We start from the raw sequence: 16190 nt of genomic DNA on the forward strand, positions 1-16190 counted from the left end.
AATTCTCTTTCAGTGGAGACTATAGTGGACTCAGACTCCTTTCTGTTGTTGACTTTCATGTCCCTCCCACCAATTTTTGGTGTCCAACAGTTCTAATGCGTCTTAAATTGAAGAAGAAATGAAACACGACAGACTTTCTCTCCATAGTACATATTCTAAAGTTACTGCAGCAAAAGCAAAAAAGTCACATTAAAATCTGGTATTTTTCTCTTCCATTTTCCTGCCTCCCCCCTTGTCTTTTACCCTTTTTGGTGATGTAACAGGGAAATGTAGGGCCGCCAGGTCTAAAGGGAGATCAAGGGCCAGAGGTGAGTCTACTCTGTATTTACATCATGGGTACTCACGCTACGTTAAAGTTCCCCAATAACAATTTCCTGCGGGATCAATAAAGTTCTTATCTTATCTTAACCTGCTGAAAAAAAGAAACTGTGAGACAAAGGGAAGGTTAGATCATCAAAAAATACATAAGTTCATAAATACATTAAAAAAAAATGAAATTTTAATCTGGCTGAGTTGGATCCCATTCTTAAAAGTGAACATCTTATTTTGGTGAAATTTGTGTTGCTGATAATTATTATAAAGTACTATCGCCAGATAAAGTATGAATGTTCAGCCTGGACATGATGGATCCACTCCACTGTGCTTCAGACTTTGCCCAGCAGTCATTTACAAATTTTTAATGGTGACCCGAAAAGTATTTTTTTTATTTTTTTGATCACCATTATAAAACGGTTGACAGGTCATCTCAAACGACAGACAAGATTAATTATAACTCTGTCTAATATATTTGTTGATCCATGCAGGTTTTGTATTTCTAAAAGTTTGTTTGAGCAGAGAAAAGTGATAAAAATCTCATCATCACAATGTAAAGTCTATTGGCAGAGCAGGAACTTGCAGGCAGGGCCAGTGGGAGAAACACTAATACATATTCAGTGGCCTGGATTCCCAGGAAGTAGAAAAGAAAATTTTTTTGGTTTGCACACCAGGCGAGCAATTCTCATTGGATTGAATCAGTGCAATCTTTGTGGCCAGTATCCAGGTTCTATTTAAATATCTAAGAGATTGATAAATATCTATTGTATTCATATGTATTCGAGTTGCATTCGCTGTAAGCACATTCACTGAAGTTAATTATATCGAAACTTCTTATCACTTAAAACATTATAAAGCATTCACAGTAGTGCATCTACTTTTTTTCTTTTATCTCAATCATGGACAGGTTTATATAAAAATAGCAGTCAGGATACTGAAGCTTGTGCACTCCTCTTCTCTGCTGTTATTATTCAACATAAGCTCAGTTTCCATGGTAATATGTGGATTGTTAAATTCATCCATGTATACAAAGACTATAATGAGTCAAAAGGGGGTTGCATATAAACCAGTGGTCTCGAAAACAGTCTAACCAGGATATATAAGCTTTTTATTTCAAATAATGTGTATGCAAACCTGCTGTAATTGTCATGAAACTAACCTTTAAACAATACTGCTTTTTGACAATACATTTCAAAGTCGATCTCTACAGTGTAGCTGGCTGGGCTGTAACATTTGAAACCTCAGACCATTCTGTCACCATACAAAAAGAGCGAATATTCCAAAGTGTTGGGGGTTTTTTTTCTGTTTTGCCAGGGGAAGCAAGGCCTGCCTGGACTCCCAGGAATCCCAGGCGAGCCAGTAAGTATATTGGCACTAGACACGAGCACTTCATGTCAAGCCTTCCTTTATTCATTGCTTTTTCTATCACCTTGCCATATCCTCTCTTCCCTAACTCAGTCTGCCAAAATGAAAGTGATAAACAGATAAACGTCAACGGGCAGAGACAGAGAGGAAGTAGGAGGAAAAGTCCAGAATTTTTACACAGACGATCAGTAATCAAATTTAAGAATTAATTAGTGGAAAGAGGCAAATCTAAGCGCTTTATGCCAGGAACGGAGGCAGAAGCCCAATCTGTTCTCCACACCTGCTTCTGTAATGAGCATCTGTCTTTACTCAAAAGCAGGGAGGGAAAAGAGGCATTTCATAAATCCTGGCTAAGGGAAATTATGTTGGAACACAGCAGCCCAGTGAAGCAGTGAGGAGGAGGAGATAAATGTGTGTGAGGAGATGAAGCCCTGTTGATAGATGTGTCTCTTTTCACCACTATTTACAGGGCTCGCCAGGGAAGGGAGGGGTGCCTGGCAGAGATGGCCTGAAAGGAGAAAAGGTAGGTGAACTTCAAATCAAGTTCTCACCTCAAAGAAAAATAAAAAGCTGTGATGTTTTATCACAGGTTGAACATGCTAGACAAGTTGTGAAGACACCTTTCAGATTAGTCGCCCTGCATGCCCTCCTCAATCATCTTGTAACTTTGCATTCTCACCTTTGATGTCTGTGACTACTCTGTTTTTATTTGTACGTAATTTTTTTTCTTGCTGTACCACTTATTTGTGTTGTGGAACGGCTGACATTCGTATTTGATGGGGTTTGTCACTTGTCAGAATAAACTAAGCTGAATGCAAGACTCCCCGCCCAATGGAGTCACTCAGTTACACTCCAGGGCAGAGAAATAAACCTAAAGTGCTTAAGCCTCCTACATCCATTCATATTTATAAACCTCTTTTGTCATCTTTGCTATACTGATGCAAGAGGCAGTTCTGGTGGTACATTGATATGGTAGTCTATGAATAAATACATGCAAAAAAGAAAAGAAAAACTAGTAAAGTCTATACAATGAATAAGAAGCTGGAAGCCAGGAGACAATTACCTTAGCATAAAAAGACACAGAGCTTGAATCTACCTCTTGACCAGCTCTGTGGATACGTAAAATAAAAATGCCTAACAGCACCTCCAAAGCTATAGGTTGTTTGTTTGATCCACACAAAAACTGAAGTGTTAACACAAGTTGTTTCATGGGGGGGCGAAGTGCCAGACTATTGCCTGTGAACAGTGGAACGAGTTGCTAACATTGTTGACCAAAGTACCGTATTTCTTTATACAGTCTTGATTCCAAAACAGTTAGGATACTGGGTAAAAATATAAATAAAATGCATTAATTTGCAAATGAATCGTATTTACTGTACTGTAGTAATATAACTTAAACAGTCAAGTGTTTGACACAGTGGTGAACTTCGCCCCATCTTTTCTTGTAAAAAACTGAGCCTTTCGAGGATGTTCCTTTCACACCCAGTCATGATGCCATCACCTGTTAGCAATAAACCTGTTTACCTGTGGGATAATCTAGACTGCTGTTTAATGAGCAATCCACATCTTTCCCAGCCTTTTACTGCCCCAACTTATTTCAGAGATGTTGCTGAGATCAAATTCAGAATAAGCATATATTAAAAAAAAATAAAAAAATCAATCAAGTTAAATAGATAAAACATTAGATATATTGTCTTTGTATTGTTTCTTATTGAGTACATGAGAGAAAAGATTTGGGAATTATCACTTTGTGTTTTATTTGTGTTTTTCTCCAACCTTTTTGGTATTGATCTTGGAGAAAGCTAAAAGCATACATACATATTAGAAAAATTTCAAAATGATCCTGGAAAAAGCTGTCTGCCCCTGCTTTGCTCTCCACACTCCTCCTTGTTCACCTCCCTGTGTATAATACAGCACATCCTTTGCATTGCTGAGATGACAGGGCCAGTCTGACATGTTGCTTCTCTCATTCAGCATCTGAATAATGTCTGTCTTTCTGTCTGTAGGGGAACTCTGGTGGTGTGATGGGGCCACCGGGACCTCCAGGTCCTAAAGGAGAGCCTGGAGAGCCTGGAGGTGGTTATATGGTGGGTATCATATCGACTTTAGTCGCTTTGATCTGACCATGGTGGCTTCAGCTCTTGAGTCACAGGGCACAAAAGTAGAAATTTTTAGTTTAAAACAGAAAAATAACAAGAAAGCTGACAAAGCAGATCACCTGCTAACAGCTGGAACAGCAGCAGATGAGTTAAAGGAAACTAGTTTTGTAGCTGTGTTGCTGCCATGACATTATGGAGATGCAGTGCCATTAAGTAATCCAACATTGGATAACCTCAGCTCTGTGTAATCACCTATCCTCCCATTTTGGAGCTTATAGCTGTTGAAGCACTCTCTTTTATGGACATGGCTTTGCATATAGAAATGTTCATTACAGCTTCACCAAAAAGGCAGCGCATGTGCAGCCAAGGCCTCGGCCCTGGGTGAAGGCACTTTGTACTCCTTAATCACCGGCAAGTGCTCTATGGCTTTAAACAATCATGTTTATTTGTGTGTGGGAACGCTGAACTGAACGTTCAGCCAGACAACAGGCCCACTCATCAAGTAAGGGGTACTGTGTTCAGCTGAGCAGAGTAATAAGGGAAAGATTGCGTTCAGACACAAGTATTTAAACCTCTTTAATGTACTCCAGCACTGTGAAAATTGGAGCAGGATTGGAAAGGAGGGCTGTATGTGGCAAGGGGAGATGTTTACAGCAGGCCAGTGACAAGTTGTAATATAGCACAAAAACTAAACAAAAGAGAGATGTCTATTGTAGCGGACGTTATTTTGCATAGATCCTCATCCATCATTTCTGTCTGGAGACATTGCGAGAAAATGGATTGTTAACATTTTATGGTCTTTGTATTGTAAGTAGAAAAGAAGGGGAAAAGGAATAAACAGCACTCAATGCAGATGGTCTGAGCATCTCCAATGAGTCGGCTTGCTCAAGTAGTTAATGTCACTTTATTGATTTTGCCTTTAAATGAATAATGAGCAATTTACTTTTTTGACTTTTATTATTTCCATACATAAGAAATCTTCCACTACTCTCAAGTTCTGATTTAAATGTTTTGTTTCGGTGCCATTGCATAAAGTCTAATGTGACTTTTTTAAAAGAAAGTGCAGTCATAGGATTGCATTATTTGCATCAAAAAGTTTGCTTCTTCCCAAACTTTTCTCAGTTTCATGCTGAGTGAATAGGTACATTTCTCCCTAAAACTGTGGAATTGCTGTGTTAGTTTAAATCCAACTTTTGCGCAGCTAATTTACATCGTGCACTGAAGGACTTGTAACACTAATACATGCTGAGCACAGAAATCAATGTCTCATCTGTAGTGTACAGTAAATAATGCTTACAGTAGCCTCGATTCCAATCAAGGTTTTTCTCTGTGGTATGGCATTATCAGTATGCCTCTGTACATCAGAACTATTACAAAGTGTTGTAAACAGTATTGAGCCCATTGTGCTGTGTGTGCTGTGTGTTCACACTGTGGAGTGTAGCTCTTACAGATTCAATGTTCCAGCTCTAGAATGACTTTTTTTAGGGCTGTACCTCTGGTCTCAAAGTGAATTGTTGATGAATGCCTCTTCTGATGCCTCCTTCCTTTTGTCGCGTAGGGCGACGGGTCATCTCTAACTAGAGGGTCTCGCGGGCCCAAGGTAAGGAGCACTGTGGTGGTGAAGCATCACCAACACAACCATCTACGCAAACCACTGTGTTCACTTCTGCAGCTAGATTACTGATATTTATGGAAACTGTGTGTGTGTGTGTGTGTTGACTAATATTTTCATGCACTTTGACTGTCAGTGTTTAGGTGGTCATGTTTGCATTTCTACTGTTACATGGAGGCCAACATTGAAGTGGGATGTTTTAGTCATTTATAAATTAGTTTTCAATCTCTTTCTCAACTATTTATCCATTATATTTGACCTTTTATTTCAACCATACGTCTATTACATGCCTCTGGCTTGGAATCATTCATGTGAGTGATAACAGTGAAGTAGTCACATATATGCTACTTCATTTCAAAATGTAATGGAGATTTCAAGGTTTTCTAATCATATTATGATGAGTTTGCAGGTTTGGAAAATAGTGCATTAAAGATGCCACAATTATCAAAGGCATCAATACATGGATGTGTGCAATGCATTCACAAGCTCAAATGTAATAGATAATGAACATGTGCATACCACTGGCTTTGAACAGACGCAACGTGTTTCTTACCCTTGAAGCCACTAAAGACAAAACATAAAGGGGAAAGGAGCTCCGGCAGAGTCTGAATACTTAATGATCATGCAGCGCAGCAGCTCTCCTTGACTTCTGTATTCACTGTGAATGAAACATTTCCGACTCCCCCCTTGTCTTTTTGTCAGGGAGAGAGAGGCGTACCTGGATTGCCAGGAGACCACGGTGAAAAAGGCGAACCTGGAGAGAGCGTTATAGGCCCATCTGTGAGTATTGTGCTCTATTGATTGGTCTGCGTCTCCAACATTCATAAGTCAAACTATGATAACCACAGAGTCTTATCTTTAGGTATTGAGAGAAAGTAATCCTCTTTCAATATCAAGATCAGTGTTCATTGAACACACTCTTGGATAAAAAATGCTGGTCATTACTGTGAGGTTTTGCCATATTTCACCCTACCTTCATCATATATGCCCTGCACCGATAGTGTGAACTTCACAGATTTGATTGCGAGTGAGTCTGCTTTCATTTTTGAAATACAGGATTGTTGGAGACAGAGAATCAATAGAGCAAAAGGTGTCTAACACAATTCCTTTATTGGATCCTGGGTGCCAGAGGGCAGATGGTGTTAACAAGATGTGTGATGTGTTCTTAGGGCCCCATGGGACCCCCAGGAAGGCCAGGAATTGAGGTCTGTGAAAAATTCTCTGAACCCACAACACACAAACAGCATATTCAAGTTTGTTTTCTTTCATTTTCAGCTCACTGATGCTGTGGCCAGCAGTCTTGCAATTATTTTACTATACAAATAGCACTCTGCGGTGATTGCAAGTCATTAGGTGGTTGTATAAGACAGGATTGTTAAAATCATCTGGATGTTTTTCAGGGCCCTCGCGGACTCCCAGGTTTATCTGGCCCTCCTGGAGCTGCAGGAAGAGAGGTGAGTGAGATCAGACTGTCCATCCGCTCTTACTCACCCCCTCACACATCAGCAGATAAAAGATGGCTGGAAGCATAAAAGAAAGTCAGCTACCCACTGTGGATGAACAAGTGCGATGTATCACAGCTCCTGGACACAGATTCCCACCAGCTGAGACGGATGCGAAAGAAGAGTCGTAGCCTTGTATGTCTGCTTAACGTCATGGCCAGGAGGATTTTTCACTCCTTTCTTTGTCTCAATTAAAGGGCCCCCCTGGAAGACCAGGCCCCCCAGGCCCTGCTGGACCCCCAGGAGAACCAGTAAGTAAGAAAATCTCATTTTTGATTTCTGCAGTTCAGCATCACTGGTCTGCAGTGAGAACTACTGAGCTCACCTTAATTTCAAGGTCGCTGCCGTCAGCTCCAGTTTTGGGATAATTAGGTAACGTCACTTTAAGGAAAATGTTGCAGTTTGCAACAAATTGGCAGCACCCTGTTGCTAGAACATGTTTTCATGTCTTAACTTGTCTTTTCATGTATTTCAAGTAAGAAACTATAGTTCTGATAGCTGCGAGAGAGAGAGAGCACCATGTGAATGCTCCTGCTGCTGCTGCTGCATCAAAGGCTTTTAAATTTACCATTTTAACCTATTTATATTCATGTGTTGTAAAGACCAGAAGAAAGCCATTTATTGCCCATTTTATGTTTTTAAAAAATACATGGGCTGCAGTTCAAAATGTTTTTCTCAACTTCAGAGAACAACAACATTTTGAAGATGTGAGGATTTTGTCTTCTGGCAACAAAGTTATTAAACCGCTTCCTCAAGCGTTGCAGATAACAACTGAAAATGAAACACTGAAACAGAAATTTGTTAGAAAATGTTTGGAGTGAAATCACGCTGCTTAAAGGCATGTAAGATGGTCTTCAAAATTGATGTCTTGAGCAATTTATAAGACATAGCTGCACCAAACAAACAACAACAGAATATTTCCAGAACATGTAAGATTTGTTAGACTGAGTTTCATCCACTGTTTTTGTTCTTTTTTGACAGACTGCTCTGCCAATTGTTGGAGACATGGGTGCTTTACTTAAGGTATTTTATCTTCACAGTTAATGATAATTACAATGTTTCAGTAACAGTAACATGCCATGGGCTGCCAGAGTTAGTGTATATAAATGATAAATATTTGTTCATTTGAAAGGGAACTGTTCCATTAACATATGGATGCTATCAGTTTAGAGAGACTGTAAAAGCCCTTGAGTGCCTCCATCAGGATGACTGGGAGAAGTATATGTAGAGAAAGGTATTCTTACTCATTCACCACAGGTACACTGTGAGTCATACTGCACTATAATATTAAACATAGCCTTTCAATGAAGATAATGCAACACAGAAATACCACAGTGGTGCAATATAAATATTTAGTGCAACACTTAAAATCAGAAATGACTCTATCAGAAAATAAACATTGAACTATTGACAGTATTATACATGAGTTTATTTCACAGATAATATCCAAGTGCAAAAAAAAAAAACATTAAAAAAGGATTCAGGTTTCAGTAAATGTAAATTGTTGTCAGTAACCATTTATTTCCCTTTGCTTGGGGATGTTTGACACAAAAACCTACATGTCTAGTTAAGGGGATGACTTTCCTAATTCATATGTAATACTGCATCACTCAGTCTTAATGGGACAGCACATTGGCAAATGTGGTTATATCAACCATTGTGTTTGTTTGTCTTATTATGATTAAACTAGCTTTACAGTCTTTTCAATGTCTGGGATAGTGCATATAGAAGAGATAAACACTTAACAATCTGTATCCTGCTACAGAGCTGACTATAACTCCATTATAGCAGGTCTGGCTGTCATTCAGTACATACAAATGCTCTCATATACTGGTTCATAATAAGTGAGTTTTGTTCAAGCAATATGAAACCTGGTATTTACCACAACATGTTACAATATGTTTCATTATACATAAAGGTTATGGCTTCCACTTTGTCCATCAGTTGGTATAAGCAACATTCAAGGTTGTCTTCCTGAACAAATGCAGAAATTGTATCTGAATGTCACGTGAAACACTCTCTCTCAGTCTCCAGCCTTTATTACCTGACCCTGCAGAGGGGGAGACTGAGTACTTCTTTTGTGCCTGTTACCTTTCAAAATGGGTGTTCCCTATTGAAGTCTATGGAAATTACTCATTTGTTGTTGTTTTTTGTGTTTTTACTTGTTTTTTGTCTTTTGACTGAAGCAGATTAGTCACCTTACTTTATAATAACACTTGTAGGAATACAATTTTTAATACTTAATGCACATCAACTTTGACAATGAATGTAATGCCTTCATATAACTACTAACTAATAGACAAAAACCGTACGTCTTATATAAGTCTTATCTCTGTCATACCTTCTTTAGTGTCCATTAGATTCAGCTACTGTTTACAGCTCTTACAGCTCTAGTACTTTTGACACCTAAAAAAATGTGAATAAATACAATTAAAATCCTCTCTTTTCATTAATGACCTCAGTAAAAACATGCTCTTCCTGTTTTGTTTTATTGGATTCTTGGAAGATAATTAATTGACAAGGATGTACAGGTTATTTCCCCATTTTGTGTTTCATACTCAGTTTCTAATTTAATGCAGCTTCTTAATGGTGCACCATACCTGTTTATACTGTCTCCCTCCAACTTAGAGTGCCTACTTATTTCTTGGAAGGTGCAGTGCCTACATCCAGACTGTATCAGGGACAATGATATTTAAGATTCTCACCTAAATGTCACAGTCAATGAGTTTGACAAAGTTCACCACTCACCTAGATGAGAGACACTCTTGGAGAGACTCTTGGTGGGTTCACATTATTCCTGCTCTGCAGACATTTAGAGAATACTTTGTGTCAGTTGGGGTCTTGTCCTCCACCCAGGGGATGTGACATAATAAAGGGCGAAAATGCAGCTCTCTTGATGAAATCTTATCTGTGCTACCACTTTTGCTTCCCGCCTCGCCTGTGCTGGCAGAATGCCTGCAGTGTGTGCCAGACGAGAGTCCCAGGGCTTCCCGGGCAGAAGGGAGAGAAGGGGTCCCCCGGAGGTCAAGGAGTAGAAGGCATGATTGGACAAAAGGTACAAGTGACTCATCAACATGGCACGCAATTTGTGAGACACTGTAAACATGTTTATGTGACCATGATACTTTGCATTACATGACACTTGTTAAATTCCCTCTCTTGGTTGCCTATTAAATACTTTGTTTACACCCATATTTATTGTACTTGTGTCCTAAACAGGGGGATCCAGGTATAAGAGGTCCTATGGGTAACCCTGGAAAAGAAGGTCCAAAGGTAGGCAAGGGAATCTCAGGACTAAATCAGCTCAGTAAATGATAATGTAGTTGTTGGTCTTGATCTAAAGGATTTATTCACCTGCTCAACACGACAAAGGAATCTGTAAAATTAATATCCTCATCTTATTTTGTTTTTTATTGAGATGTGTGTTTAATCTAGTACAGTATATAGTGATTTACTTTGACAAATGCTTTTCATAAATCGCATTTTTGATTATCTCTGGAAGCCTAACCAGCTGTTCTACAACTCATATTATTTTGTGCACCCTTACTGTATGTGTTTGCAGCAGATGTTGTTGCTATGGATACAGTGTCTTACCACCATGAAACAGTTTAGGAAATTTCAAGTCGTGTGCTGTAAGAGGAGGAGAGACATTTTGCAGTTTACAGCCATCAGTCTTTAGTTTTTGAGCCTTTTCATGTTTGATGAAAAACATTCACATTTCTCCTCATTCACTGGTTATGCCTTCCTGCAGGGAGTAAAAGGAGAGAGAGGGTTCCCAGGCCCCACAGGAGATAAAGGTGATGAGGTGAGTAAATAAAAAAGCTAATCTAAACAAACGAATCCGGTTATCTAACCATCAGTAAGTCGCTGTGACATTGAGAGGGTTTTCATAAAGAATGTAAATATATTGTAACATCTGCCTCGTCTGAAAGCCTGTCTTCTCTGAAAGCCTGCGTTTCAAAAGGAGCTATCAAAAGCTATCCACAGCGCTGAATGTGCACTATGCCCTGTCTTTTGCGCTCAGAGGAGCTACTGAATAAGAACTTAGCCTGCCCTGCATATTTGTGTGTGCTAATTAAAAAAACAAGACAGTCCTCAGTTCATAGGTCAACTCTCAGCATTGAACCTCCATGGCAGCAGATTTTCAGTAGGAACATTTATTTCTAGATTTTTCTTCTCATCGATAAAAGAAACAATTAAGAGAAATGCAAACAATCTCATCTACTGCAGAAATATATAGAAATAGTGTATATACAGAAATACAGAAATCTGTTTAATAGATGTAGTATTCATACTATTCATATTCATGGAAAAGGTTTCACTGCTTCTGCATGTTCAAAGGTGCTATGGAGATAAGAAAATATGATCACAAGTAAAGTAAAGTAAAGTGACATATTTTGTCATTGGAGGGAACTCACTCCAACGAAATTTGTTCTCTGCATTTAACCCACCCAAGTGACGTGCACACACACACAGCAAACCCGGGGCAGTGGGCGACCGCGTGCAGCGCCCGGGGAGCAGTGGGGGTTAGGTACCTTGCTCAAGGGTACCACAGCCATGGACACCGGGACGGGGAATCGAACCAGCGATCCACCGGTTACGGGTCCGACACCCTAACCGCTGATCCACGACTGCCCCCTAGTAGTAGTCATTTTAGTGAATAGAAAATTACAGTTGCAAGCTCTATATCATTTTATCAGTGATTTTTGTTGTTAATGTATTTTTGGAAAGTCACTGCAGACATCAAGAACAGCTTTGATAAGACCTGGATCAATAAAATGCAACTTACTCCCAATCTTACCTTTGTAGGTGATGTTCACACCACCTGCCTCCACTAATGCCATTGAGGGAATTATTACAAATGGACTGTAATGAATGATTTTTAATTGAATAAATGAAATTAATAAAAACATAATGTACTTTGTTTCCTCAAGGGGCCTGCAGGAGTACCAGGCCTTCCTGGTGTGACCGGTCGTACAGGGGCTCCGGTAAGAAGCCTGTCCTTCATGTAGTCTGGTGTTACACAGAATCTCATTCATTATTCCAAGTAGATTTTTTATGGTTATGGGTGTGTTTTATTCTGACATGTGTCAGTCTTTGTTTCTGAGGTTAATGCGTCAAACAGATTTCATTGTAAGAATGGCCTTCTGTTTGCAGGGACCTATGGGTAGACCTGGGCCAATGGGCCAGCTGGGAGCAAAAGGAGAAAAAGTAAGTTGTTTTACTAAATAAATCTTTTTCCATATTATACAGGTGGTGTGTATGCCTTCCCTTTTTATATATATATATACAGTATATAGTGGATGAATGTGCACACTACTCAAACCTTGTAATAAATAAATGGTTTTGACAGCGAGTATAAATAACTTTTACATTGTTTTTCCATTAAATGGAGTTTTATCACACATATTGAGGATATATGGGTATAAAAAATGACTCCAGTTCCTTTAAGAGAAATGGTGAAGTGCATCAAAGTGTAGGGAACCAGATCTCTTAAAGGAATCTTAGGTTTTTTTTTCTTTTCCCAGGGTTGGCAAATGAGGTTCCATATCACTGGATTACATTAGCAAGGGACTGTGCTTGATAAACATTTCCACTTTCACAGACATGTTTAAGAATTCCTCTGGTTTGTGTTTGGCAGGGCAATGAAGGACCGCCGGGTAGACCAGGACTTCCAGGACCTCCGGTAAGTTCCTCCTGCCAGTTGTAAGAGTTGTAAGATGTAAGTTTTATATATATATACTGTATATATACATATCAAAGGTCAGAGCAAGTGCTCACACCACCAGATGATTGCAGATGCCAATACCAATATATGCACATATTTTTTCCACCTTATCACAGAGAACATTAAGCCACTTCTTGAATTTATTAAGCAAGAAAATATCTATTTGGTCAACATTCTTCATCAAGTGTGTCTAATTAAAGCATCATTTTACTGGTCTGTCCTATCAGTGACAATGTGTCATTTTAAAGCCACTACTGATGACTTGTTGATATTATCGTGCATCCCTTGTGGATGAAAAGACATTATGGATGGTCTGTTTAAAGAAGGTATGAATACTATACTGAATACTGAAAGAATGGCAAAGCATACACATTTCATTACTGGAAACTAAACTGCTAGCAGTAGCTGATTCTTGTAGTGTGACTGCACCTGGTAATGACCATCCGCACCTCACGGTGAGCTTTTCTTGTTGGTAAACCACTTTATTCTGTCCATTTCCACAAAAAAAATAAGATAGGCCTTTATTAGTCTCGCAGCGGGGCAATTCTCAAATTCATTTCATACATTTCATATACTAAAACAAAACTAAGTTAAGCTCGCTAATGGTTGAGCTGAGTGCCTGAGTTGAGATGAAAACAAAAGAAACATTTAGTAAATCATAAATAAAATATAATACAAATAACAATAATAATGATGATATGAAGTCACCACCCAAAAAATATGCTAACAATAATGCTGATTGGTGGGTTTGGCCCCAGAACCCACCCATTATGCTGGTTTGCCTTGGCAGCTCTTCTTACACACATTCCCATCCATGCGCTTATATTTTGCTCGGCCTTACAGTATTTAGTATAACAAGAAGAACATAACTGACAAATAAGTACAAATTTGATGAAATGGTGGCGACCTGCTCACTGGCATTGAGTCATGTTCCCTCCCTTTAAAAGGCCAGTGAGTAAGCACTTTCAAAGGCGAATCTATAATTCATCAGCCGTGCCCTTGAACCTGCCGTGCCCCTCCCTCACCCTGGTCTCATAAACTGCAGCCTGGGAGGACAGGGGATGGCTCAGTGGCCTGAAAAGGGCATAGGCGTTAGCTTGCTTCTAAATGAGAACCTTGACTCCTTCCACATTTACAATAGCTGCCCTCTACCACTCTATCATGGGAAAAACACTCTTTTATGTTCTAATACTACCCAAGAAGTCTAGATTACCTAGTTCTCATACCCATATCTCTTTTAATCATGGTGCTCTTTTGTGTTTCTGAGATACTCTCATTTTTTTGAATTACTGCTGGCTCAAGGATTATTAAGTCTACTTTTCTCTGTTTTTCCTGTTCTTTTTGCTTCTCACTCTCTCGCACTCTCTTCCCTTCTCTTTGTGTAATCACCAAATGAGCTATTGATCTCTCTTGTGTAGCTTTTAAGGGCTTAACAGTGTATAACTGCTCCAGATCTACTGTACAATGTTCTCTAAAGACACTTGGTGCCTAAAACTCACAGAACAGTGATTTACTGTTGTGTTTCAGGGTGTACCCTATGTGGAGGGCAACGGGATGAGCAGTCTGTACAAGCTGCAGGTAAAGACTTTTAAAATGACTTTAGCGCACTGATAAAGTCATTGTGATCCACTGAATGTACAATACAGTGCCTTCAATCTTATTGGCAGGAAAGAATCTGTGCTTGTGGTTAAAATCTATTGACCCATATTGTCAAATATAGAGTCATAAAATAAAAAAAATGTCTTTTCAGAGTGGTGGAGCTATTGTAGGACCCCCTGGAGCTCCTGGTGCGCCGGTAAGCATAATCATTGTTATGCCTGAAGCAAATCTTTCACAGTGTACTGTGGAGGAACACTAACACACGGGCATGTTGATACTGTGTGAGCTGTAGAACCTGGGAGAGCCGAATAGCAAATAACCTGAGCAGCCCTCCGGTGTTATCTTGGCTTCTGAGGCCCCATCGCAGTCAATCATGTTCATTGAGAGCTGGTGGTTGGTGAAGGCCAAGAGGCTGCCACACTCTCAAACAGGTGTCTCCGACCTGCCCCAGGACACGCACATCAATGATATGCAAAATGGACTTTTGCAAGGTTCAGTCGCTCTGCACGGTGCCAGACAGAGGTGACCCGATTCGCTTATCAGCTCCCCCTGCTCCCGCTTATCAGACAGTTTGTAATCTGGTCCAGTTCTGGGAGACATTCATTCACAGGCCTCACAGGGATCCATCCACCACAACAAACACTAAAGGTGGTGACACAGAAAAGACAGTTCAATATCCTCAGTCCACAATGAACATGAACCACAGATAAATGTGGAGGATGCTCTTCTCTGAGAGACCAACAGCTCCTATGGAGCAATCAATGAGAGACCATCCTCATCAGTGTTAAGAGGAGCAAGGGGCCCAATTCATCAATTATTTCTTCTTTATTTAGTGTGGAAAAAAATTCCTCACTGAAAATTTAAACATGTGTGGCCAGTGTTTGTAGAAGACAATGTGTGATAACCATACTGGATTATACGATCCTGATCATTTTTAATCTTGCTTGAAAGACCACAAGTACATACAGCATGATTTAAGCATGATTTACTGACAGAAACTGTGAGAAAAGAGCAATAATGAACGCTATTAATTTTAAGGACAATAACATGCCGTAGCCACATGTCATTTCAGGCTATATTTATGATTTGCATGGTAGCGGTTGTCACATTCACTGGAGTAATCTGTCATTTTTTTCTCTCTTTTAAGGGGCCCAAAGGAGATGAAGGACCCTCGGTGAGCTGAACCTTTTCATTCTGGAACATATTTTAATAAAATATTTGTCTCTTTTTTGAGTTGCCCAAAAAATAGAGAAGACATAGTTGCCAGCTGCTTTCTGTCATCGTCTCTGTGGTTCTCTACAACATAAGTCAATACACCCTCAAGCCTGAGCACTTAACCGCTCTCAGTAGAGCTCCAACACACAGCAAAAAAATGATCATGTCTCCTGTGAACCATTGTACCATATTGTCTCTTGTGCCATATTGTCTTGCCAGTGGGAAGCCATGAACTCTGTCTGCACTTCAAATAGCCCCCCCCATGCCTGAAAACAATCCACACAGACATGGAAACAATTCTACGCTTCTGCCATCAAGTTGAATTCTTTATTCTCATGGGGCCAATTGCATTTTTTATTGTTTTGTTGCACAGTGATTTTTCACCAGGATGTTAATTTGACATTTTAATAAATTGTGTGAGCGGCTCCAGTGCTGTGGTGGAATTGCCCCAATCCGTCTCACAGCTGATCCTCTAGCTAGCCCAGTCTCCCCTTAGCTGCGCTCGGTTATTCATGACAATCTACATGTGTGACAATTACCTGCACAATCTGTCTATGTCAGTACCAGTTGCCCTTCCATTCTGTGTAATGGCATTTCTCCATGGCAGCTTGAGCAAGATGAGGCAGAAAGAGGCCATCTCTTGCTCGAGCACCGGGAATGTGTCTCTATTTTTAGTGCAGAAAGCAAATCTGATTGCGATTGTCAAATTTGGCTCTTTTTCTATCCCATCTGTAGTCCACAAGGTGTGACAGCATGTG

General features: G+C 39.7%; 1 protein-coding gene across 1 annotated transcript in view; it reads left to right on the forward strand.

Annotated features, from left to right (window-relative positions):
• Positions 1–16190, forward strand: part of LOC124065712 (collagen alpha-1(XIX) chain) — a 95575-nt gene that overhangs the window by 63567 nt on the left and 15818 nt on the right. Inside the window, exons 25-43 of the mRNA XM_046401362.1 lie at positions 264–308; positions 1627–1671; positions 2147–2200; positions 3684–3764; positions 5335–5376; positions 6091–6168; positions 6558–6593; positions 6789–6842; positions 7088–7141; positions 7872–7913; positions 9841–9945; positions 10110–10163; positions 10642–10695; positions 11825–11878; positions 12048–12101; positions 12532–12576; positions 14146–14196; positions 14369–14413; positions 15365–15391. Coding sequence (XP_046257318.1) covers positions 264–308; positions 1627–1671; positions 2147–2200; positions 3684–3764; positions 5335–5376; positions 6091–6168; positions 6558–6593; positions 6789–6842; positions 7088–7141; positions 7872–7913; positions 9841–9945; positions 10110–10163; positions 10642–10695; positions 11825–11878; positions 12048–12101; positions 12532–12576; positions 14146–14196; positions 14369–14413; positions 15365–15391 — 1020 coding nt within the window. The remainder of the gene's footprint in view (positions 1–263; positions 309–1626; positions 1672–2146; positions 2201–3683; positions 3765–5334; positions 5377–6090; positions 6169–6557; positions 6594–6788; positions 6843–7087; positions 7142–7871; positions 7914–9840; positions 9946–10109; positions 10164–10641; positions 10696–11824; positions 11879–12047; positions 12102–12531; positions 12577–14145; positions 14197–14368; positions 14414–15364; positions 15392–16190) is intronic.

This window comes from Scatophagus argus, chromosome 10 (genome assembly GCF_020382885.2).
Source record: "Scatophagus argus isolate fScaArg1 chromosome 10, fScaArg1.pri, whole genome shotgun sequence".
Taxonomy (NCBI): Eukaryota; Metazoa; Chordata; class Actinopteri; family Scatophagidae; genus Scatophagus; species Scatophagus argus.